The 25,027-nt window shown below is 43.6% G+C and overlaps 1 protein-coding gene across 1 annotated transcript; it reads right to left on the bottom strand.

Annotated features, from left to right (window-relative positions):
* Positions 1 to 12,473: 12,473 nt before the first annotated feature.
* On the bottom strand, positions 12,474 to 16,128 carry LOC143353849 (homeobox protein abdominal-A homolog). Its single transcript, XM_076787452.1, has 2 exons — positions 16,068 to 16,128; positions 12,474 to 15,863 (listed from the first exon to the last, which is right to left on the bottom strand). Exons 1-2 carry the CDS (start codon positions 16,126 to 16,128, stop codon positions 15,463 to 15,465), a joined length of 462 nt encoding a protein of 153 aa, XP_076643567.1. The 3' UTR covers positions 12,474 to 15,462.
* Positions 16,129 to 25,027: the final 8,899 nt, after the last annotated feature.

Below are 25,027 nucleotides of genomic sequence, written 5' to 3'. Positions count from 1 at the left end.
AAACCGCGTGCACTAAACTCGTTAAAGGATCGCCGTTGCCGCGGGTACCATCACGCATACCTTCTAAACAGTGATCGAAAAGATCATCCGCGGTGAAATCCAGATTGCCTGGACTAACGAACGAATTTCGCTCGCATAAACCCAGGTATTAGAGGCCGGAAATTCGCGTTCCCGACAATTCGACTTTTCCACCGGAGAATCCAATACTAGACGTTATGCTAATAAATGTATTAAGCGAATAGAGTAATTTTGAAATAGTCGTGCGTTTGGTATTTTATCGCACATGAACATGACTTTTTAGTGGATCGTTCTATTACTTGGCTGTTAAATGAAATAATCTTTTGAATAAAATGCTTTTAATGGGAGTTCTTCTTGCGTAGAGCACTGTTGCTATTTGCTCCTAATTTCATTAATTACAATATTTACAATTTTGTCTGTTCAGCGAGACGTTCGAAGCAAGAATAATTTAGAAATATGGTATCTCAAAAAGTTAAAGAATATTCGGTGTAGCTAGAATTTTATTTAAAAAGTTATAGGTTTAATGTTCAATTTGTGCAAGTGGTTCCAATCATTTGTTCACCAGGATAAAAGGTATAAATTTTGCTGTAGTCAATACGAGTCTTTTCACATGAGATGGAGTGTCTACGCCAGAAAAAAATAATTTCCAAATTCCTACGGCACCTGTGCATAAAGAAGAAGATATAAAATAGTGGGGAATGGACTTCGAAGCATTTAAGAGTTTTCACGCGAGCAGCTATATTGCAATTTGGGCAGGTGTCCAGGTAAGGAAAGAAGATATTCTGGGTTCGACAGTTGCGTGGGCGGCAGTTCTAGCGGAGACAACGACGGATCGAAGTCGAGCAGAGTCCCTAAAGGCTTGTGGGGGGTCAAGCGGCGAACAATACAAGTTAGGATCGTCGAATGGACACAGGGATTGTAAGGCAAATGGGTGACTGGCGCATCGGAAGAGGACCTGGGGAACCATGGCGCATAAACCGATACGGTTATTTCGGAATATCTGCAGCCATACGCGACCACTCGATGCTTCCATTTCAATGTTCCGCCCCTCCAAGCGTAAAAGTGGCGAAAATGCGTCTGGGATGGGGTGAGTTTCTGCGATGAGGGCTGCTGCGCGCGAGCGAGCGAGCGAGCGAGCGAGAGAGAGAGAGAGAGAGAGAGAGAGAGAGAGAGAGAGACCAGAGCCCCGCCAGTGTAATACCCCAGTGGCTGGGAAAACGAGCTATCGAAACGTAAACTTCTATACTCCCGGAATTAGCCCAGCAGAGTCCGGAGAGGAATCGCGAACGATTCGAAATTTCGCTCGATTCGAGTGCTCGGAAATGCTTGCGGACTCCCAGAGACACCCTCTTACGCTTTTTTAAACGAATCTCCATAAAACTGTCCCCGTACACGTTCCCGGTCTACCGTGGGAGCAGAATTTATTGTATTTCTTTTAATTGGGAAGTCGCTAGCGCGGATTTTCCTGACAGAATTTCCTAGAATTTCCAGGACAGAATTCTTCTAAAGTTCAGAGAATTTATGTACATTTCTATTCACGTTTGAGAATTTTTATGAATTTATTTTGGCTCGAAGTCGACTGACCATTTCTAGGAGACATCAGGGGCTTGAAACGTCTACATGTTTTAGAAAAGTACTTTCAGATGCAAATTTCTGTTTTTTAATTTAATTGTACGGCTATGGGTGTAATCAAGAATAAATATAAAAATAAACATCTGTATATCTAACCTTTCAGTCTTGTCCAGCAATTTTCTTGGATATCTATCACTAAAAAGCACCCTCGTAATTTCAATCAATTCTGATGCTTCTCTGTACAATGAAATATCAAACGTGACGTATGTATACGTCAACTATGAAGTATATTGAACACATAAAATAATCGATTTTTCAAGGAGGATGGACCATTTTGTTGGAATGATTTTTTCAACCCTTAGAGGGTGGCTAATTTTTATAGTAGCACTGAGCTTCAGTAGTTTCTACACAAATTAAATAACTGAAAAATACATTAAATAACTATAAAATAGTAGAATAACCTTCTTCATTAATTCACCTCCAGTGTAATATATTTCATAAATATTCATCACACAGAGAGACAAAACGGTATTCGAACGAAAGTATTCAACATTTGATTCTTTTAACAAGCTATATTATATTCTATTTTTTTTTATACACTTAAAAATGTATAAACAATTTTTCCCATTCTAATATAGCATTTGTGCAATTTTTAAAAATACAGTGAGCCTTTTACTACCCTTCTTAGTCTTTTAGCAAATTTTAATTTTCAAAAAAATCACTAAGCTGAACGAATTGTCTGACTTAGAAAAGTTCATAATATTCTAGATCAAAATAGTGATCATGAATGACGATCCGAGGGATGAATGATGGGAGTAGGGATGTTGAAACACAAGTCGCCGGTAATTTACTATACGCTTTTATTTCGTTTGTATATCATAGATATAGCTTATGAGTATAATTCTACATCAAGTTTCGAAAATGGATACATTTACATTCATTGTCAATGGATTACCTTTTCGCCAGTGTACGGTCGGTAAACGTCGTATCGTCGTCGTCTTCGTCGCATCGCCACCCTCGTGTGTCGTTCATCATTATTAATTATTATTATTATTATTATTATTATTAATTTTCTCATCTTCTTTATCGCATACCGGCATACGTTTTTTTTTTTCATTCTCGTCGTACGGTTGTATAATACTAAATCTTGAAATAGTCGGTTAGACATGAGAGACTCCATTATTCCGTTACTTTTATTATTTTTTTTTTTTTATTACTTAACGTGGTAGGTAGGTATTGAAGGACAGCTACGCTCTCTTATCAGTTATAGTTATTACATTAATTAGGTATCATCCAGCGGCACTCGGTGAGCCACGGGCGACCGCGATTTTTCTCTATCGTGGTCCACCGATCGTCGTCATCGATCGAACACTTCGATCGATCCACCTCTCGCCGTTTCGTTCGATCGATCGACAACCGGCCGCGGCTCCCCGCTTCACTGAGCAAACGTTAACGTTTACGTAGTGTTAATTATTTACATCGAAGAAAAAACTCTTGAAGTAATACACGGCTTTTCCATTCATTTTAATGGTAGGTACAGCAAAAGACGATAATTAAGACCTAGATCCTCGGGCTTCGTTCGATATTTCCGGTTTTTCTTTATTCGTCCGCTTTTTTTCCCCCATTTATTCATCTATTTACCTCCCTGCCTCGATTACGTCCGTCTTAACTGTGTTATGTATCTCTATATGCATGTATCTTATGTATGCTTACCATGTGTTTATTTTTTTTTTTTTTGCTTTACTCATTTTACGTTATTTACTCTTGTTTATTTACGTATTTAGCGGCGTTCGTTCGCGTTCGCCAACCGACGAATAGTTTTGTGTGCGCGTGCGAGTAGTGGGTTTCGTTTTTCGTTTACGAGCTCGACTCGAAACAAAAGGGAGCGAAACGAGTGGACGCGAGAAACAAGAGGGGCAAACCGAGATCATGACCATGACGGAGAACAACAAAGAGAAACAAACGGACAAAACAAACGGAGACAAACTAGCGAGACCACGAAAACGAAGGTTCTCGGCCTCGATGCTTTGACGATGATCTCGAGAAACGGGGAACAACGCATCTTCCGCTTATTTCCCTCTCGCGGGCCGGGTGGGAGGGGTGGGGGTTGGGGGCAACAACAAAAATCGATCACAGTACGTCGAAGCGTCCGAGCCACTCGAAAACGGATATACTCCTTTCCCGATCGAGGCGAACAAAACGATTAATAAGCGACATGTGCACAAACCCGGCTCTACGTGTGGCTTTCCACTCACTTTTCCGCCTTCTTCTTCTTCTTCTTCTCTCTCTCTCTCTCTCTCTCTCTCTCTCTCTCTCTATCAATTATCATTACTCGGCTTATAATCTAGTAATTAGACTGCGGATTCCTGCGCCGAAGAAACTTTTTCTATTTCAGCCGTACAAAACAGGAGTCGAATAGGAATTTCGTTTTTTAATAATTTTCGGAATACGCTCGTACAAGCTTTACACTTTATTTAAGATCTAACCCTTAAATTGGCATAATCACGTAACGGGTTTGTACCGTGAAATCAAATTATGAGTTAAAAACGGGGTTTTCAAGAGTTAGAATGATTGTTTAACGGAAATCCACAGAATCCGCAGTCTCTAATAATAAAAACCGCGACTCGCTCGGTCGTCGAAACGATAAACAATGGCTTCTCGCGTTAGGCGACCGCGGAACAATATAACGGAGGTTCGCAAACAGCCTCGAGGGTTGCGGCGATCCTTTCACTGGGCTCGGGGGGTGAGAACCACCCCCCGCACGGAGAGCGCAGAAACCTCGAGGCGTCATCGACCCGCTAAGAAACTAACCGGCAGGATAAAAAGAGTCGCATAGTACATTCGCAAAAGTGGGACAGCTGCCAATGAAAGAAACAACACTTGAGAGTGTAGACGACCAACAGCTTCACCGAATTTCGGGAACGATTCACAGCGAGTCAGAAACCGAGTCGCAAAATCCACGAGGCAAACCTATTTTCGAACCCGCCACTCCTGAATTTTTATTTAAAATCTTTAGACGCTCTTGTGGAAACTAATTGAACACGTTTTCTGATTCAGGCGCTCTCATTCTAACATTGGGCCAAATAAATTCTGATAAAATCAGTTTTAAGTGTCATCAATAGACTGCGGATTTTTATGCAAAATGAAAATATTCTATTTCAGATGCAACAAACTGGAGTCAAATAGAAATTTATTTTCTTTCTTCACATATTTAATAGGTCGAAAATAGTGTAATAGTATTTTTAAATTCTTCTAATGTTTTCATTGTTTTAAATTATTCTAGTCTAGTCATCAATCATATCCATGTTGTATTCATCTTTTCTACATAGGTTAGTTATCTGGGGCTAATGAGATTGAAAATTTAAGACGTATGATAGGGAGTACTCTTCGTACAAGCTTCTAATAAAATTTGGTACACTGAAGGTACCAAAAAAAAAAAGAAGGTGTCGTACAAATCTGGTCTCTCAATTTTTGTGATTCAGTAATGCTAACCCTGATTACAAGGCTGCAGATTTTTATGAAAAATAAAAATTGTCTGTGCTATCATTTTATTTCTTCCCTTGCTAGCTTTAATGACAAAAAATATGTTCTTAAATTATTCTCTGAAGAAGCTTGTACTGTTTTGTGCTTCACTTATCATTTCAAAACTGCATGTTAAAAAGTTATTTTAACCAACGAACGTTTGATTTCTGGTAAAAATGGCACTAAATAGTGGATGTAGTTCGAACAAGTTTGTCTCGATAAAATTTGGCCTTTCCCGATTTCTGACCGCTGTTAGACGATCCCGTCCCCAAGTGCGCGCGGACCGATCCTAAGGTTCTCTAGCACGCAAAATAGAATGAACGCAGAATAGAAATAATATATTACAAGCAGACGCACCGATTCTCAGTGTAGCCGTTCCCTTTCTCGCGCTTCGAACAACGAGCGGCGATCGAATCCGCGTACTATGGTCTCGGTTTTATGGCACGATGGACACGGAGGGTCTGCTGGTCGATCGTTGACGAGTAGAAAAATGGTTGGACCATGGTACGAGACTGAATCGCCATTCCCCGTGCTCGTAACGTTTAAATATCTGTACATGTGCACCGCAGGATCGAAGAAAGAATGTTCCGGTTCTAACGAATCTCTATGTATCCCACCCCTCGATCTCTTATCATGGACATTTCGAGCATCGAAGGGTGGAGTAAAATTTTTTATAAAATCCTGTATACGTTCGTTAACCATCTGGCAATGTATATTAGAAAATAAAAGTTGAGAAATTGAAGATTGAACTTTCTTCGACCGTACGCAAGCGTAAGCAGCACCGCAACCACCTCGCTCTCTCGCTCTCGCTCGCTCTCTCTCTCTCTCTCTCTCTCTCTCTCTCTCTACTCGCATTTAACAAAAAACAAATATACGAAAAATATGAAAAATAAACAGTTCATAAATAAACAATCAGATTTACAAGATAAAAAAAAGAAAATATAACAAATTCCTTCGTTTTTCGTAGACTCCGTGCGACGGATTCGGTGATCTCCAACACGCCTATTTAAATATTACGCTTATTTAGTTTTTTTTTCTTTCGTCTACGTTTCTCTTGATCGGGCACGCGATTGTGTTCCAAGAATAGAATTCACTTTGATCTCCGATCGATTCGCCACGTTACGCGTGCGGTAGTGTTTCGTGTGTAGTACGGCGCGATTCATTCACTCGTTCGAATTCTTCTCAGTCGCACGATTTCGATACAGTTTTCCTTTCTCTCTCTCTCTCTCTCTCTCTCTCTCTCTCTCTCTCTCTCTCTCGACCTTTCTCTCGTGCTCTCTCACACTTTCTCTCATTCTTGCGATCAGTCTGGCACTCGACGAAGAAAGAACGTCGTGACATCGTTTCGACCGACGCTTGAGCCACACTCTACAGTGTTCTGTTTTTTTTTTGTTTTGTTTTTTTTTCCTATTTTCCGATTTTCTCCGCGGACAATTTCCTTAATTCGGATAAGAGAAGTCTCGTCGAGGGATTCTTTCACCCCGGATTCGTTTCCAGACACTGTCGTCGATCACGAGGGAGAGTGTACATGAACGCTCGTGGTTTCATAATTAACGCGAGTTTGGCAAGTCGGGCAAAAAGTTGTACTACATTAGAACGCAATTATCGTCGACGTTATCGTCTCGTCGTGTTCGCTCGCGTGTGTGTTTTGCCTTCTCAGGATTTCTCATATTTAATATATATATTTATATATATACATATATAACTTACATGTATATATGTATACGTGTAGACCTAGTCGATATTATTAAATTCAATATAATACATCTATAATATAATGGTAAGAATAGAGCGAGTAAATCGTTTGGATGGACAGGAAGGGACAAAAGGGAAGTTTGTGTCTCGATGGGAGGATTTTTCACGGTTTTCCGGATGTGTGAGGGTGAAGGGGTGTGAGGGGGAGGTGAGAACCGGTGAATGGGATGAGTGTGGAGTACGAGGAAGCGTTTATGAACGATACATGATATGAATTACGCCGCGGTTATTTGGAATAATATTCTATAACAATGTAGATGCCATTGGTAGCTTAAAAGGTAAGCCGAGAGAAAGCTTCGTATGTGGACGGCGCCCGCACAGTTTCCTTTTACTCTAATTATCATCCGTCGATCCTCTCCGACACGCCCGCACGATTTGGGAGACAATCAGCTTCTTCTCCAACATCTATCAACAATTCCAACTAACAAATTCCGCCGAGAAAATACTCAGAAGACGAGAAACTTAATAGGGAATGATCGAGAACGGGTTCCACGTCTTTTTAACTGAAATGCAACGAGAACTCAGTTCGCGGAGGGAAATGGGAGAAATCAGGGATGTAAAAATGGAAAACAAGAGGAGAATGACGGGGGCCCCAGCTCCCAAATCGTTGACGGGCACCCGACAACCGGCATTTTTCCCGAAGAAAATGTCTCGCGTGAACGCGCGCCACGCTCGGCCACTTCCGACCCTCTCCTTCCGCTTCTTTTTCATCGTCTTACGCTTCTTTCTCCTCGCTCGATTCGATTCGATTCGATTCGACTCGAAACGCAGTTCACTAACCGTTAAGGACCTTAATGCATACGTACGTATATAACACGGCCGCTACGAGCCTCGCCGCTCGCGAGCAACTGTACAAACCACCCTCTAAGCCTTAATCGTCGATAATTAATCGGTAGTGTTCGTTACGTATATCCCTAATTTGTCGGACGCATCGGCGCCGCCCCTTTTACGGCCTCTGTCCGCCAATGACAATTCGCCAATCACTGTCTTTTTACACCCCATCGAGAACCCCTATGCGATTTTACAAACCGGATTTATGAACCAGATTTGAAAGAAAAGTTTCTTTGTGGATAGAAGAAATCTGTGGAGGTTTTCGCGTCGCGCTCCTATCCCCACTACTCCGCGGTACTGCCCACCGTGCGACGTCATCGAGCCCGCCGACCAATAGGAAATAGCCTCCACTACTTTGCGACGTCTTCCTGTTGTTAATCACGCGGCACTACCGGGATATTGTTTGAACTCTAATGGGAATAAACGAATGAAGATTATTGGACTGTGGATTTTTTCATTGAAAATGAGCAGGTGAAATGTAAAACGGTGGAATAGATAAAATAATTCAAGAACACGGATACATTATTTTCAACTTATTAAAATTATTCAGGGAATTTTAATAAATCGAAAATAGCGCAACATCATTCAGTTCTTTAAATGCCTTTACAGTTTTCGATCTCACCTATCCATTTTGTTATAAATACCACGTCTAGTTACCAGGTTTCAAACGAGTCCCCATAGCAGCGTCAAAAAATAACAAAAGGTTGAACAAAAACATCCTCAACGACACTGTATAAAAATGCTAATAAACCAAAACATTTTTCATAAAGCAATCAAATGGTCAACAATTAGAAGCAATATTTAAACCTACTAGAAAATCGACCCGTTTCTCGTTTTACGTTTGGACAATCGCGTCTCGCTTATCAACCCTCGGCGATTTCCAGCGATTTCTCCCTTCGGAAGGGTGTTTCCCATTTTTCCTTTTCTCCAATAGAACATTTTTTCTCCGTCGCATCGAGGGGAAGAAATTTTGGAAGAGGAAATTATCGTCGAGCTGGGACCACGGAACGCGTCGCGTTTATCAACCCCTGGAAATTCGATAACTGAGATTACCCGGAGCGGAACCGATATACGACCTTCCTCGCGATTTTCTTTTCTTTCCTCTCGTTTCCCTCCGCTTCTTCTACCTCGTTTCGTGTCCGACTATATACCGCGGATTTCTACCTCCCTCTTTCTCTCTCTCTCTCTCTCTCTCTCTCTCTCTCTCTCTCTCTCTCTCTCTCTCTCTCTCTCTCTCTCTCTCTCTCTCTCTGGCCAGCTCCGCCGAAGAAGATATAGTCGTGCGTCACCGGAAGTCGCAATGGTACTGATCACAAACGAAGAAAGAAACCGCGCACGCGAGCGTGACATGTTCACGCGAGGCGAAACGGACATTACACGATGCTTTTGAAGAAATGAGAAAGTCGTCGGACCGTGTTTAGCACGCGAACCGTTCCAACCCCCTTGGCCGCATACGGAAGATTATGCTCTCCAATCGGTTTTGCGCGAATTGATTCTGGGCTGTTCTGCAAATATTGCACATCGATTTTAATACAATTTTTTGCGAATGATTGGAAATGTTAAATCTGTGTTTTTTAACCTCAACAAGAGACATAGGGTAGCATCTTCTATTTTTGTTTCAGACAGTAAACAGAACAAAACAATTAAACGAATTCGTAAGAATGTGATGTAGCGTGTAATGGTGAAATAAGTAACAGTTCTAGAATATCATTTACAATAAATGCAAAGAGATTTTTATTAAATTCATAAAGTACCATGGAGTCTCAGAGATTCCATGTCGTAATAAAATAACAGTATAGATAAATCTACAAGCGTTTTGCAAACTGACAGAAACGAAAATAAGCCTATTACAACTGAATAAAAATCGAGCAACTACAAATATATTAGTACGCAAGAAGTAAGAGTATAACAAAATATTCCTTCAACATCAAAAAACAGTTTTCCTTTCAGATGATAAAAACAGGTCGCAATAAATTCTTCTAAAACCAATATATATATATATATATATATATATATATATATATATATATATATATATAAATATACAAGCAAACGATCAAACACAATTTCCATTATCTGCCCACACTTTAATGACTGTCAAAATTTAATTAACACCAATGAGCAACATTTGCACCCTCCTCGCTTAAGAATTCTATTCAACCGGATGTGCAATTGTGAAACAGGGCACCGGGACACGTTTAAAAAAAAACTATGAAAACAAAACTGAAATAACGAACACCGGGATAACGAAACGAACTTGGAGCTCATACAATTTTCTAAAAAAGAAATTAACAATTCCGTATTTTCGGGACGATCAGCGCCGGTAAAATTGGGACTCGGCAACTTTTTTTTCGAAAGCCACGACCCTATTCGCTCGAGAGTGCCGCTCGGAAATAGAACTCGCTGTCAGAAATCGTTGATTCCAACGAGTTCTACCGTATACAGGGATTTCCGAGTGAACAGGCCGTTTTACGCACACGTGCAGCGTGTCCGACGCTATTTTCAACCGGTCTTATTCCCTCGGTTCGATCTACTTTGCCATTACATTGTGAAAACATCGTTTACGATTACGCGGGGGGTGGTGGTTGGGGGTGGTTCGGAGGAAATATCAACGTGCACCTCGTCTGTAGACACGCATGCTCGGAGCTTAATCGTTACTTTACGTACACGGGAATATTATCGCTAACAGTACTGTTACTTTAGGTAATTAGCGGTACAGTATTTAATACGAATCCTATTATATCCACTCTGACTACGACTCTCGCGCCGACGGTGTTTTTTCCTTTTTATTCCCCGTAGAATTTTTTTGCCCCCCTCGCCCTTAAGAACGACGCTGTGCCTTGATTACGGACGTGTCTATTAAAGTTCGTGGTTTCGTTTTGTCGTATTCCCCCTATCGTCTTAGAGCACACGGTTGCGTAAAATCGAGCTAAAAACGTCCCCTATGTTTCGTCGTAAGGTAACAAAGTCTTATCTATGCGTTTATTAATTTTTTCTCACCGATTTCGACACTTTTCTTTTTGTTTCAGCGATCCTCTGTAAGATACCTTACGTACGTCATACGTATCCTAAATTCTTAGCAGGCTACTATCAAAATCTTTTTTTTTTTTGTTTCTTTGTCCTTAGAGCGCGCGGTACAACAGATTCCCCGTTTTGTTCGTATAATATACTCTATGTTCATATATATATAATATATATATACTTTTTTTCTCATTCTCATATAATAATATAGTCGTTACTTTTAATATATATATAATATGTATATCGTGTGGTATTGTGTACACTAGGATTTTACAATCTGGTAAATATATAGTCACTGGACGATTCGTACAACGGATTCCCCGCCTTCGTGGAAAACTAAACAACTCTCCGACTATTCTCTCTCTCCCTTTCTCTCTCTCTCTCTCTCTCTTTCTCGCTTGGTTCGAGTTACGTATATGTTTCTGCAAATGTTTCGAGGATTCGTCACCGCACCCCACTCTCCACCCCCGCACTCCCCTCGACACGCAGCGTTGAAAGAAGGAATTCCTCGCCGATCCTTGCCGATAAAACTTAACGATTGGTAGGAGAGAAAAATAATAATAATAAAAGAACGGTGGAAAACACAGGGAACACGCACGGTAACGAGCAGCGGGATCGCTCGAGACAGGAACATTAAATCACCGAGGGCGTAAAAAGCTTTCGAGAAACCGATCGATTCTTCTCGCGTGGTACTCGACCATCGAACGCGGCGCGCCGATCGATCGATCGACCTGGAGGATCGCCGGGAATCCTCGGGAGAAACGGCTCGGAATGCCTTGTACGAATCGCATCGACGGACAGCAGACCCCGAAAATAATCAGGCTTCGATTTTTCTTCTAATCCCGAGTATGCGTTTCTCTCTATGTTTTCTTTCTATCTTTCTCTCGGTCTCTCGTCTCGTTTCTCGCGCGGCTGGCTTCGTCTACCTTTTATCCGCGTCTACGTCGAGTTCTACCGTACAGTATTAGCAACAACGGCCTCTATATCTATGGAAAAAAGGTCTACCCTGACACCAAATTACGTATTTAATGTACTAAGAGTGAGATACTCGTCCGGTGATGTGTCGTCGTCCGTGTAACAGAGCCTGAGTGCTTTCTCTCCTTCTCCTCTCTCTCTCTCTTTCTCTCTCTCTCTCTCTCTCTCCTCCTTGTTCCCCTTCTTTCTACGGCACTATACAGACCCTTGGTTTCTTCCCTTTTCTCGGATTCGTCCTCTAACATTGTCCAGCTGGCACGCGCGAAACAGTGGGGCGAGATATTAACGTCGAAAGAACGGCAAAGGGTGAAAATTTGAAAGGGACAGTTTTAACTTTGCGTTGGAACCATCGAAAGTGGACCAACCTGGCAACAATTTTAACTTGTTAGCACCTTTGCGCGTGGATCACAATTTTTATTAAAAGTCTATAGGTTGCTTGCAATTGTCGTAACATGTACCGAAAGTGTCTAGTTTGAGTCTTTTAAAAATTACTTTATTGACTCTAGTTAAAAAGTTGCTTTTCAGCATAATTTCTGCGAGCTTAAATGTTCAGACAGTTGTGACAATGTTTCTTGAATTATCAGACAAAATATTCACTGGTCAGTGTCACTCAAAAACACGTTATTTCATAAAATGAGCACATCATGACAATGTGCCTAGATAGAAAAGAAATGTTTGAAATTTCTTTATATAACTTTCATAAAAGATTCAACAAAATTAAAAGAATGTTACAGATAGACTCCACAGTGTCTTACGATATTAATTAAAATTCTTTTAAAATGCCTTAAATTTGCCAATTTAATTACTTTGGATAAAATTCAACTCCTAAGAACAAACATGAAAGTTGCCAACATGCCGATGGTTTCAACGTTTAAACGATTTAGATTCGACTTCCAGTCGAATAACCAAACATAAAAATTAATAGAGGGAACAACTCAACGAACCACCGCGAGCCGAACAACATTCGTTTGGAAACAAAAAGAGGAAAACAAAACTGCGCGAGGTTGAAACGATTTTCTCTGTGGATCCTCAAGAATTCGTGACGATCCCTGATCGGAGGAGACGGTCTTCCAGACAACGTCTCGATAAATTATCTTAGATAATATGGAAAACGTAGTGCTTCCTATACAAGTTGTCTTGTACATGAACGAAAGCCTTTTAGCGATACCTGGCGCGATATCCTTTGTGAGATCGAACTGAAGCGATAAACGAGTGCAGCCTTCCCGAATCGACTGTGCCGCGTTGTCAAAATCGACAATTTCTGAGCTCTTCAGATCGAGCAGGTGTCACTGGTCTTTTTGCATTTGTTGTCGTTTCTTGGAAAGGTTCCGACGTACGATTCGAAAGTACGATTAATTTTTCTCAAAATCAGTGGAAAACAGTATTCCCTCGCTAGTTGCTCGCGGAATGGGACTGCCAGTGAGCTTGTAACGAGGCGAACGTAAATATCCAACTTGGTGCAACAGCTGGCAGTCGATTCTTTTAAAAATTAACAGCGATACGTCGTAACAATTTCGTGAAACAAAACGGGCCGACAAATATTTCAAACTTAAAGGACACTTATAACTCGATAACACAAACAATTCGTTACTTAAATTAATTAATTACATTGGCACACTCAACAACTGTTCAACTAAACACATTTTCGAATCGCTCTAGTGGATATTAGAACAAAATTTCGTTCAGTGATATTCACCGAGATATCAATGAATGGACATCTAGCGAGGGAATACTGCTGTGCCCCGGTCTCGACCGACGCCCGAAAATCGACGGCGTCGATGCCCCCTAAACCCTGCGAATTTCGTTACGCCTCATAAAAAAATAAATTTCTCTATTTGAACCGCTGATCTACTGGGGTCGAGTCAAAGATGGACACGAATTTCATTCGAACGCGACACTACGAACGATCGAAATACAAAAAAAAAAAACAAAACCGACGATTAAAAATCTAATAAAAAAAAAACTCGAACCGGTAAATGTTCTGCCATACTCGAGCACGGTTCCAATAAAATTCTGCCCATCTCCGGAGAGTCCCACGCTACGGTAAAGATCGAGACCAAAGCTGCGAACGGGGGCGCGTCGATCCCGTGGATCCTCGGGCGTCGGCTCGATCCGGATCGAGGGAAACCAGTGGAAACCAACAAGAGTACTGAAACCTCCGATGTAGGTATCGGGCGTCGGAACGCGCAAAAAGGATCGCGTTTTGCTCGCGGATCGTTGCGTCAGAGCGCGCGCGTCAGAACGCCGCCGCCGCCGCGGATATTCCCTGGGAGCGTTTGTTAATTCGCCTAATTGCAGCGCGGAGTCACGGAGAGGCAACCGCCGCGCCGAGCGTAAACCACGGCTAATTAACTCTGTAAAAGGAGAGCTCGGCGAACGGCATCGATTTGTACCACGAAATTCCTCCCGGCCGAAGGAACTCGGCCGGCGCACGATCGTTGCGCATGATTTCTGCGATCCTGATCGTCCGAGCGAGGCATAGCGCTCGGTTCCGAGGTTCCTGACGCTCGCATGATCGCTCGTTATTGGACAAACCTGGCCTCGGTCTCACCTGCGACGAGGAACACACCTGCGAATCGTCCGAACGGCGAACCGTTCGAGAATTTTGATGAGGTTTGACGAGGTTTGAGGAGTGTTTGCTGGACATGGGTTGGTTCGGGAGGTTGGTTTCCGGTGCAGAGCGGCTGGAGGTATGCCGATCGAGCCTCGATCGACCGGACGTTCCGTGCAATTAGACGAATTTCGATCGGTTTTGAACGCGCGCGCGTCCTCCTTTTCGCCGGTGATCGGCCCGAGAGCGGCGACAGGGCCCTCGGCTCTTCTAAAACTAATTTCTAGGTCGCGATTATGGTCGCGATCTCCTCCTCGTTCGTCCTCGCGTGTCCTTGTTGGCAGTGATCGTCCGCGGCGACCGAACACACACGCTCGTCCCGTTTCTCGTTCCCGCGGCGATCGATTAACACTATACATTTTTATACGTTTCTAGGAATCAGTCGCAGGCTAGGTCCTCCTTTGGCCCAGCCAAAATAAGTACGTACGTAGTTCTCGAGTGTTGCGTTTATTCCGCATCTATACGCTTCGCGTTCCTCCCGCGATCTGTCTCTCTAACCGTCTACGATTTCGTGTGTATCATGTCCTCTCCTACATCGTGTACCACGTTTCACGAAGAGTGTATGCTTTTACCTGTGTGTATCTTAGAGTGTATGTACGTGTGTGTATGCGCGCGCGCGCGCGCACGTGTGTGTACATGTATGTATGCATGGGTGTGTACGAATTTGAGTGTTGCAGGTGTTCGTCGCGAATCCATTCGTTCCTTTCTTCCGTCGAAAAAAGCAAAAGAGACACAGACGACCGATATCGGGAGATCGTCGCGCGCCCACTCTTTCTTCGGCTTCGCCCCCGTGCTCGCTCCCGTTCTCGGATTCACCGAAGAGCCACAGAGTCCTCTTTCTAGGTCCTCGAACTGTCTTTCTCTCTCTCTCTCTCTCTCTGTCTGTCTGTCTGTCCTCGTACCTCGCCGGTATAAAAACGAAAAGGAGAACAGAGAAAAGATCGCGCACGGGCAAGGCCTCCCACGCGAACACTCATCCCGAGTCCTCCGAAAGAGTCGAAACACAGTCCCTCTTTCTTCCGTTCTGCCTGACAGTCTGTCTGTCCGTCTCTCCTTGCTCTGTCTTCTCTCTTCGGTGGATGTCTGCGCGCCGAAACCGCTGCGTCCAGTCTCCTGTTTCTTCTTTAAAAGAAAGACAACCGGCCCAGCAAAGTCTCCTATGTGGGCACCTTACTGACCGCCTTGAGCAGGTCGCTCTGCGTCTTGTCGAGACCGCTGACATGATGCGGTTGCTGATGTTGAAGCGCCGCGTTCTGCTGCTCCTGCTGCATCTTCGCCTGCTTCTCCGCCTGCTGTTTCTTCATCATGTCCTGCTCCTCCCTCTCCCGCCTCGCCTGCTCGTTGATCTCCTTCACCGCCCTGAGCTCCTTCTTCAGCTTCATCCGCCGGTTCTGGAACCAGATCTTGATCTGCCGCTCGGTCAGGCAGAGGGCGTGCGCGATCTCTATTCGCCGCCGTCGCGTCAGGTAGTGGTTGAAGTGGAACTCCTTCTCCAGCTCCAGGGTCTGGAACCGGGTGTACGTCTGACGGCCCCGACGCCTCGGACAACCGTTCGGCCCTGGAAACGTCAGAAACGCAGATTTTCCTAGGTTAGTTTTTTCATGCTGGACCGGGTTCCATTGTTCAACCCTTTGCACTACCACAGTCAATTCAGAGCCGACTCGATCAAACAACTTTCTCTAATTTTCGCGAGGAGTCTACCAAAGAGTGTTTATCAATTTTTATTTTTTTTTTTTGTTTCTCACTTTTTCTAAAAGGTTACTGTGATATTCTCGTAACGATTCCAATTTCCATAGACGAAGCACAGTCGCTGACGAGAACATTGTGGGAGAACTTGACTGTTTACTTACCGAGTAAGCGTGCAAGGAGTGCAAAGGGTTGCCTGACCGGATGCTAATTAGCGCGAGAAACGAATTAGCTGGCGATGCTGCACCATGTTGGAGACGAGATCATTCGTATAGACTGCGGATTTTACGCGTTTGTGACGAAAATGAATATGTGGAAACAGAATTATCAGTTTATCTACATTGTTAGAGGGACAAAGACATTACTGTTTCTATTCCTTGCAATCGATGCAGAAAATTTCGCATAAAGATCCGCAATCTAGACACAAGGGTTTTGTAATGGGTCTGTTTAGAGCTGGGTTCTCTAGAGCGATACAGTATTGATGCTCTATTACGCTTTACAAGAACGTTCAATCTTGCTAGAGAGGCCAACTTCGAGAGGTCCAAGCTGATGAAGCTGCCTCACCGTGGAGCCGTAATGTTTAAGTATTTAGGCCTCGATTATTCGTGCTAGTGATCTGTTAGAGCTGAAGACATTGTTACTGTTCACACTGACTACTTAGATCTTCGCTAAGAATTGTCTTACTAGATCTACTAATTTATGTTGCTCGAAATAGTGTAAATTGTTCACTACTAATTATTTACATCTTCGCTAAAAGTGGTTTTACTGAATCTTTCAGTTTACGCTACATAAAATAATGTAAACTGTTCAGAGAAATTTAAATGGTTGTTAAAAATTGTTGTATCAAGTTACGCTGCTTAGAATGGTGTAAACTATTCAGAAGTATTTAGATCTTTGCCAGAAATTGCTTTACCAGCTTATGCTGCATAAAATAGTGTAAACGCTTCTTCAACGACACAGCAGAATTTTAATTTCGCTCAATGCATTCTGATTCTTATCTATTCAAAACAGCTTACGTGCGTGAGAGAAGGATATTTTGCAGTAATGTACGTGTCTCTGCAATTTTTCAATTATGTGGCCGAGCTGAGGAAAGTAATGACGATAAACGTTCATTTGTGATTTTTATGAATAAAATCTTGCGAAACGGTTAATGCAGTTCTTCTACTTCTTTATCGTTCGTCTACGTCAGCGAATCGATAAGACGGTAGAAATTGAACTTATCCGTGAACTTTTATAAAAATGATTTTACATAATTTCTGTAGTTAGCGAGCCGATCGATCAACGTTCCAACTGTCGTGAAAATGAAATAATAATTTGATAACCCATGCCAGTTTGTTGGCTTCCTATTGTAATAATTAGACTGCGGAAGTTGTTCAGTTAACGGCAAAAATGAATAGCTCAGAAGCAATTCAACGGTAGCATTTAAAGAATATAAAAATATTGACTACTTTCAACTTTTTACAATGATTAAGAAATAAATAACTACGTAGAGCCTGCATCGTCTAATTAACGCAGACAATGTTTACCTTGCATAAAAATCCACAGTCCAAGAATAATTGTTACCGTGAATACAATAAATAGGCGACGCAGTTTGAATTTTCCTAAAAGTAGTCGATTATTCTCGCAATTTAATTTCGCGGGACGGGGAAGCCGTCACGAACGAAGCCATTGAATAATTCCTGGCCCAGGGGTGGATTGCCAGCCGGGTAAAAAACGCCGAAAAGCCTTTGGAAATTCGCGAAATAATTTATGGTCTTGCCGTCAGTATCGGCAAGAAGCGAACGAGTGTTGGTCGTCGCGGCGGACCTGTCACGTATTTCACGTGGCTTCGCAAAACACGGACGCGGCGCGGGACCCGTTCGTGACCGTTTTCGTCGGCGAGAAAGAAGGGTACCCGATCATGCACGTCGCTCCTCGTTACATAAGCCGTACAGTTTTCCCGTGTTTTTTTTTTCTTCCGGCATGTTGCGAGCTGCGTGTCGTCCGACGCGGTCGCAAATCTTAACTCTCTCTCTTCACTTTCTCTTTTTCCGGGTTTTTTTTTCGGGGCGGTCGAAAAAGAAAAGAAAAGGAAAAAAGCGAACACCGGCGCTGTGCACAGATGGGTCAGTTTATTGCAGGGGTTGAGGGAAATCTCCGAGGGAAAGAGTGAAGAAGGGAAGGGAAGAAAAAAAGAAAGTTTCCCCGAAAAGTCTCGTGGCCCATTGTGCCGAAAGTGAACCCTTTCTTGAAATGCCTTTTCCCCGGCCAACTTTCTCCCGGCGCAGGAGTCAAAGTCGTAAAACGGGGTACGCTGAATTTTTTATGGTGTTTAGGTAACTATCGAGCTGCGTCGTGTCCGTACCGTTGCCGGGCCAGACCGGGCCGGGCCGGGCGCTAAACAGGTAAAAAAGTTCTCTGCTTGTCATCTGGCCTTGTACCTGGAGCCGCAGCTTTCGACCCGTCGTAAAGCTTGCCCCCGAGACTGAATTCCGCGACACGTCGAAGCCATTACCGAATAATGCCGGTTTGTTCGCCGAATCGGCTTGACAAGGGAAACGACGCGCTGCGATTCCTCGAGGAATCTCTTGACAGGTCCAGCGATCCCTTAAAAAATTGCCTGTTCGCTTATACCACACAACTTACTCCATACGGACGCTGAGATCTAAGCAGACTCTAGCATTTTCGATTCTTGTTATTTTATTTTCTTTATTTTCAATCTGAAGTCTCCAGATTCGTAACCCCTATGCAGAACTGCTCTGTTATACTTTTATTGAAGAGATAATTTATTTTAGGGAGTTGTTGAAAGTAGCAAAAATTACAATGTGAGCTGTGAGCCAAAAAGGGTTGGGAAACTATAGTTTAGTCTATTCGCTTTTATTTCATTCCAAAAGTAATATTTTTTCTGTATTTATCAATTTTAAGTTGAAATGTTTTACTTGTGGGGATGACAATGGGGTTTAGCATTTTTACGGAATTTTTTAACATTTTTATTCGGCCCTTGATTTAGGAATTGACATATTCATGTTTGTTTAAGATTGTTCAGGATTATTCGAATTCATAATTAATTCCTTTTTATATGATTATTAGCTTGAGATGGAGGTTGATAAAGAGTTACCATTTGTTGATAATGCTATCTTCAATGTTCCGGAATCCAACGATTAGAAATGAATGTGTTCTGAGAAACGAAGAATGAAAAACAAAGAAGTCTAGAGAATGTAACCTATCCGGATCTGACTAGTTCTTGCAGAATTAAATTAAAACAAACAGTTCGAAAAACAACAGTCACCTTCAGATCTCCTTTACGCCTTCACTCGTAACAAAAAATACAGTCTTTGTAAATTCAAAGACAACACCAAGCTGATCGAGAAACAAGATTATTGAAACTAACCCTTTACAACTAGGATGTCACTTATATCTTTTACAGCTGTCAATTATGGCACTTACAAGATCAAAAAATTGTGTTTAATAAATTCTGAAGCAATGAAACGTCACACCAAGTTCCATTTAAATGGAAGAATTATTTCCATAAATAACGAATAGGTAATGTACGCTTTGCAGCGTCCGAGTTGCCGAGAAAAATTTCCACGTGCAAAGATTTTAAAAAAGTGCAACTTTTAACAAATATTTAATATAATTTGAAAATAAGCATTTTTCCAATCAAGTAGTTAAATTAAAGGGTTGAATGTTCCCTAATTTTTAGAATAGAAAATAATCTTCCAGCGGAATTAGCAAACAACCCTATCTACTTATATAAAGAGTATAGCGAATTGAAGGTTCTTTGGACCACCTACCGGCGACAGAGACTCGCGTGTATCGGCCCGCGAAAAAGGGTGTGAACCCCGTAGGGCCATTACGACGCCATTACCAATTGTGCTCGCAATCTCCCAGACGCAAACAGTAATAAAATTAAATAACCGCGTCGACAAAAGTCACCGAGTGTCGGGGTCTCGGTCCGCGGCTCACGAACGATTTAAAATGGCACCTCGGCCATTCACGGGCCGGTCGCGCAACGAAATAGGGCGTCTGCGGCTCGTAACGGACCGGCAGAAGAAGTCTTGATAAATTTCTCACGAGCAATTTTCGCAATTGGCCCGGGCGTAATTTCGCTTTTGACCGTCGACAAGGAGAAAGGGGTGGGGCGAGTGGAAAAGGGAGAAGAGAAGAAAGGAGGAAAGATAGAGAGAGAAGGAGACTCGTATTTTCGGTTCGTCGCCGAAGAAACCGGTTCCCCCGGTGCAACGAGGGGACAGCCATAATACCATCATTCTCACGAAGACGCTGAGTGGCCATATTATTGCCTCGTGATGAAGTAAATACGCGCTACCGACCAATAAAAGATAGCCAGATTTTGTGGTGCGCCGCAGTCGCAGACTCGTGCACCGAGAATACGCGTCTTTGGGACGTTGTAACGCATTATGGGCTCGAAAATGGCCTGCCATTTTGGCACAGATTGTGCTCTGTGCTGACCTCCATTTTCAGGGCATAGTGGCCTCGGTCGTCGTTCGTCAGTCTTATTGCGCTTTTTGTATCTCTGTTATACTCTGAATCCAGAAAGTCACCACAGGATTCACAGTACAATAAAGAGTCACGAATTTCTTACAACATTACAACAATATGTACAACAAATTAACTAAAACATCGTGGACTGAAACATGAAGACTTGTGTAGATATCAAAAAATTTTAATATTAAAATGCGAAGACTTGTGCACCTACTAAAATATTGTATATCGAACGTATGTAGACTAGGATACTAAGAAATCGTATATACCGAAACACGAGGTCAACAAGACTTATACAATCCGTACAAATCACTGAAAGACTTCACCCACTTCTCGACACTTTTCCACTTGAGCATAGCAAAAACCAAAGCTGGCGCCAATAGTACTACGTTCCACTCTTCCAACAATGTAACCGAGATAAATCCCAGAATCCCTGGTCTCATTCTCGAGTAGTCATCCGGTTTTCTCGAGTTTCCCGCGAACGGTCGTCCCGCGAGAGTGTCCGTACGTTTCAATAGCTCATGCCAGAGAGAGAAAGAGAGACAGAGAGAGAGAGAGAGAGAGAGAGAGAGAGAGTGGGGCCATCCGGTGCTCATCATTCAAAACCGAGAAAGACGAGGGGCCAAGAAGCGAAAGAAAAAAGAAAAAAGAAAAAAGAAAGAAAGAAGAAAACGAGAGAAGCACGGGAGGGAATGCCGGGAATGCTGATATTGAATTCAGCATGGCCGTTCGCAGCAGTGCGGTCCAGGATTCAATGGGTGTGCGTGTCTCTGAGCACTGTGTGCGTGTGCGCACCGCCTGTTCACGAATCTCTGGGTGAGGTCTCCGTGCGACGGTGTTGGTGGGACGTACACAACCCCGGACGAACATCCACGGGTATTCGACGGGACGTCTATGTGTGCGAGCGTAGCTAGCACGAGCGTGGTTTCGCGGAGTTGTGTGCGTGAGTTCGGCTCACGTACGCTGGCCCGGTGCAGCCACAGCCACAGGGGTGGTTTGCTGAACCCCCGAAGGGTGGGCCATAGGTTACCCTGGCAACCGGAGGGAAAACCATTCCATCCTGCTGCCGGCACATCACACCAGGGGCGAGTCAAGCAGCCAGAAAACCCTCCGCTGCATCCTCATCCCCCTCTCCACCCTTCCGAACCCCACGAGCAGCAACCACTTCCAACCCCTCCGAGCCGCTCCTCGCCCGAGTTCGCTGCTCCTACACCACCGACGAACCTGATTGTCCCCGCACTTCAACCACCGTAAATATCCGCGAGACCGTCGACCAAGTGCTGGCGCGAGCATTATCAACCATTCCGCCGGATCCGGCTAATGCCCCCGTTGAATTTACCGTGGACTTCCTTTTTACCCCAACCGAGCTTCCTTTCGACTCTGTTTTATCTGGCTTTTGATGAACTTCGAGGCTGCCGACGGAATCTATTTGCGGATTTTGTTCTCATGTTCACGGTCTCGTTCCACCTTCCGAGATAGTTGGTTCTTCGTTCAATTTGTTCAATAGCAACCGTTTCAAAGGAACTGGCAAACGCAGAATTTACCAGCGACTTTATTTTTCCGCCATCCTCCTTTCGACTGTGTCGTCCCTGATTTTTTATTAAACCGAGACTTGGGAACTCTGGCTAGTTGCCCCGCCGAGTGATCAATTTAAGGATCTTTAATTCTAGCCATTCTTCGTCGAATCTCACCCTTGTTCCCTTCAATTGTGTTTTCCTCGATTTTTTAAGAAGTTGCGCCCCAGCTCTTTTATCCATAAAGAATAAAAAAGAAATGTGTATGGGAAATTTGACCAACTTGTTGTTATATTTTAGTAGTAATCTTGTTAATACAGTGATTTGTCTGTATATGTCACCAAGGCCTGGATGATAAACGTCACGGAATTACCCCCGCTACCGCGGGGTGTACCCAGTGAGGGGCCGCGAAGCTCGACAGACCTCGAACGCCGAGCAGTGTAAACATAACACGGCTCGGGTATGTCTCCTGGACGATACAAGACCCGTGTTGTTGTATATCGAGAATTCACTGTACTCCTGCAGAATGTACCGTAGATCGTGTCCAAAATCGAGAGAAACTGTAGGTAAAAATTTAGGTGGATGAAAGAGGAAGCTATTCTTTGCCAAGTTAGGAACTGAATCTATCTGCTCCTCGAAGTGTTCAATTCGTATCTCCGATCCTAATCTAGCAATCTCCGTTCTTCATCGGATCTGCCTAATGGTTCAAAATGATTCGATCTCGGCTTCAGTATCGCCGTGGACTTCATAAAAAGATCACGAAAGACACTATCAAAAGTAAGATGGACGGAAGAAGAAGCGAGGAACTAAATCTGTTTGCGTCTGAAAGTGTTCAATTTGCGGTCCCCGGTTCTAATCTTCCCATAATCTTCGTTCCTCATCGAATTTAGTTAATGGTTCAACATAATTTGATCTCGGCCCTCACACTTCGCAGGATTTCGACCAAGTTTACGAACGAGTCCCGTTGGCTCTCCCCGAAGCGTTCAACTTATGAAGCTCCTCTTCTTTTCCGTCGGAGCTAGGTCTTTGTGCAGAGGTTACAAATAACCGTCTTTTATACTCTCATCCTCTTCTTGGTCCTCTCGGTTACGTTTCGGACGAGGATATCTGGGTTTTGGAGCCTGTTAGCTTTTTGAAGTGTGAAGTCTCTTCTTCTCAAGTGTTCGATCTTTGCGTTTCATTTAGCTGGTGGTTCATGGGACTTTTGTAGCATTAGTGCACACTACTCATCAATTATCTTTCCCTTTTCTTGCCACCCACTTTAATGCCATCCTCGCAGAGTTTTAGTACAGTGGAACCGAGTTAACCTCAATTCCATACAGAACGCAATTTACTGCGCTAATTATTATTGTAACCGAGGAACCGTCCCATTATCCAAACAATTGTATCTACTCGATTAGATCGAAGAACCGAAGCTCTACTGTACTTAAAAAATTGATATACCTTCGATCTTGATCTACCTCAGGACTCTGGTGTCGCCAGATCAAGACTTGTTCCCCCACTCTAATTTCCCTCTCTACCGCGCTATTCCTCACGTTTCTTCCGCGGCCCGGTCACGTGATGCGGTATTGGCAGAGAGAGGGTCACTTTTTCCCCTCGATTCGTGCTCCCACCCCTCATCTGTCGACATTGGGCCACAGCAACTTCTTCCCCTCTGTCGCTTCACGACTCTCACTGCCAGTGTACCGGTTTCTAAACTATTTCATGCTCTACCTTGCGACCACGCGTAACTGCGAGGAGTTTGGTGGGGGAGGGGCAAGAGTAGGGGGATTTCGTGGGACTTAGCTAGCATTAATGGGATCATCTCATCAATTACCCTTTCTGCTCCTTTATTTTGTTTTTACCGATTTTTCTGCAGAATTCCGTCACTTAAAAAATTAATGTACCTCTGCAGAATCTTTGAAAATATTCTTAGAAAAATCGATAAACTGTCTAAATGTCCCCAACAGCTATTCGTGGAGCCATCACACATGTATTGGTTCTCAAAGCGTTACACCGCAGGAACCTGTCTTTCTCTGCGAATATTCTTCATACCTCCGTCGGATTTCGCGAATATCTGAACATAACTCAACGGTAACCCTTGTCTCCTCGTCCCCCGGTCGTTCCCAGGTCTCGGCACGATTTCGACGGATTCGTGCGTCCGGGATGCCTTTGTGACCGATTTGCGCGCGGTTTCTCGAGGATTTTTCTGCAAGTGATTGTCGCCAGGGATGACGCGTGCGTGCGTGCGCGCGCGCTCGAGGCACGCCGGGAAACAGCGGCAGCGACAACGGCTGCTGCGAGATCCCGAAGAATGCAGACGCGGAGAAAGGAGCGAACCGTTCTGCGAAAGGAAATCGCTCGCGGTGAGTAAGTCGCCCGGTTATTTTCACGCACCGCGCTCCACGCTCGATAACCCTCGATCGGTGATCGCCGATAACCCCGGGATTTCGAAAAAGCTCACGACAGAAGCGTGTAATATGCACGAGAGGCTGCCTATCGATCGATAACCTCTAGAGCTCGGTAGCGGGGACCAATCCCCGGCGTTCGTTAGAGCGCGGATTTATTACGCGTGGGCTTCGCGATCTTTTGCGAACAACACGATAAATTGAATTCACGGTTTACGATCGGTAAACGATATGTCGCCGAGAGGGAAGAACTGAATTTGTCTTCTCTCTCTCTATCTCTCTCTCTCTTCCGATATGGGTGGTCGCCTAATTGCGAGAACTTCTCTGCCGCGGAAATCTAGAAACGTGTCTCTCGTTGCTCCGGTGAGCGACCAGAGTGGTTTTTCTAATTGTGATTTATAGCATACCTAAATTGGACAGCACGATTTCAGGATAATTTTGATCGCCTGAAATGCTCCGCCTCGTAAGAGTGTCCGATGTAAAAACCATTTATTGCCCCGGGGAATACATTAGAGTCGTGGTGGCAGCGTCTTCGAGGCGAATACTTTTCGGTCGATGTAGAATGTAGATTAAGAGTTTGAGCTTATCGAGACGACAACCGTTCCAGCTAATTAGAGGGTATAAAGGAGTTTTCTCACGGCGGCAGCCTTTAG

The sequence above is a fragment of the Halictus rubicundus genome, chromosome 4 (genome assembly GCF_050948215.1).
Source record: "Halictus rubicundus isolate RS-2024b chromosome 4, iyHalRubi1_principal, whole genome shotgun sequence".
NCBI lineage: Eukaryota > Metazoa > Arthropoda > Insecta > Hymenoptera > Halictidae > Halictus > Halictus rubicundus.
Note: the sequence above shows the minus strand (reverse complement) of the source record. Positions and strands in the feature narration are given on the sequence as shown.

Bases quoted from the DNA above. Each gene is read 5' to 3' on its own strand.
- LOC143353849 (XM_076787452.1), bottom strand. From the start codon at position 16,128: ATGTTCTCGTCAGCGACTGTGCTTCGTCTATGGAAATTGGAATCGTTA. The intron at 15,864-16,067 runs GTAACCTTTTAG...TGACGTTTCCAG, and splicing joins ATCGTTACGAGAATATCACA to GGCCGAACGGTTGTCCGAGG.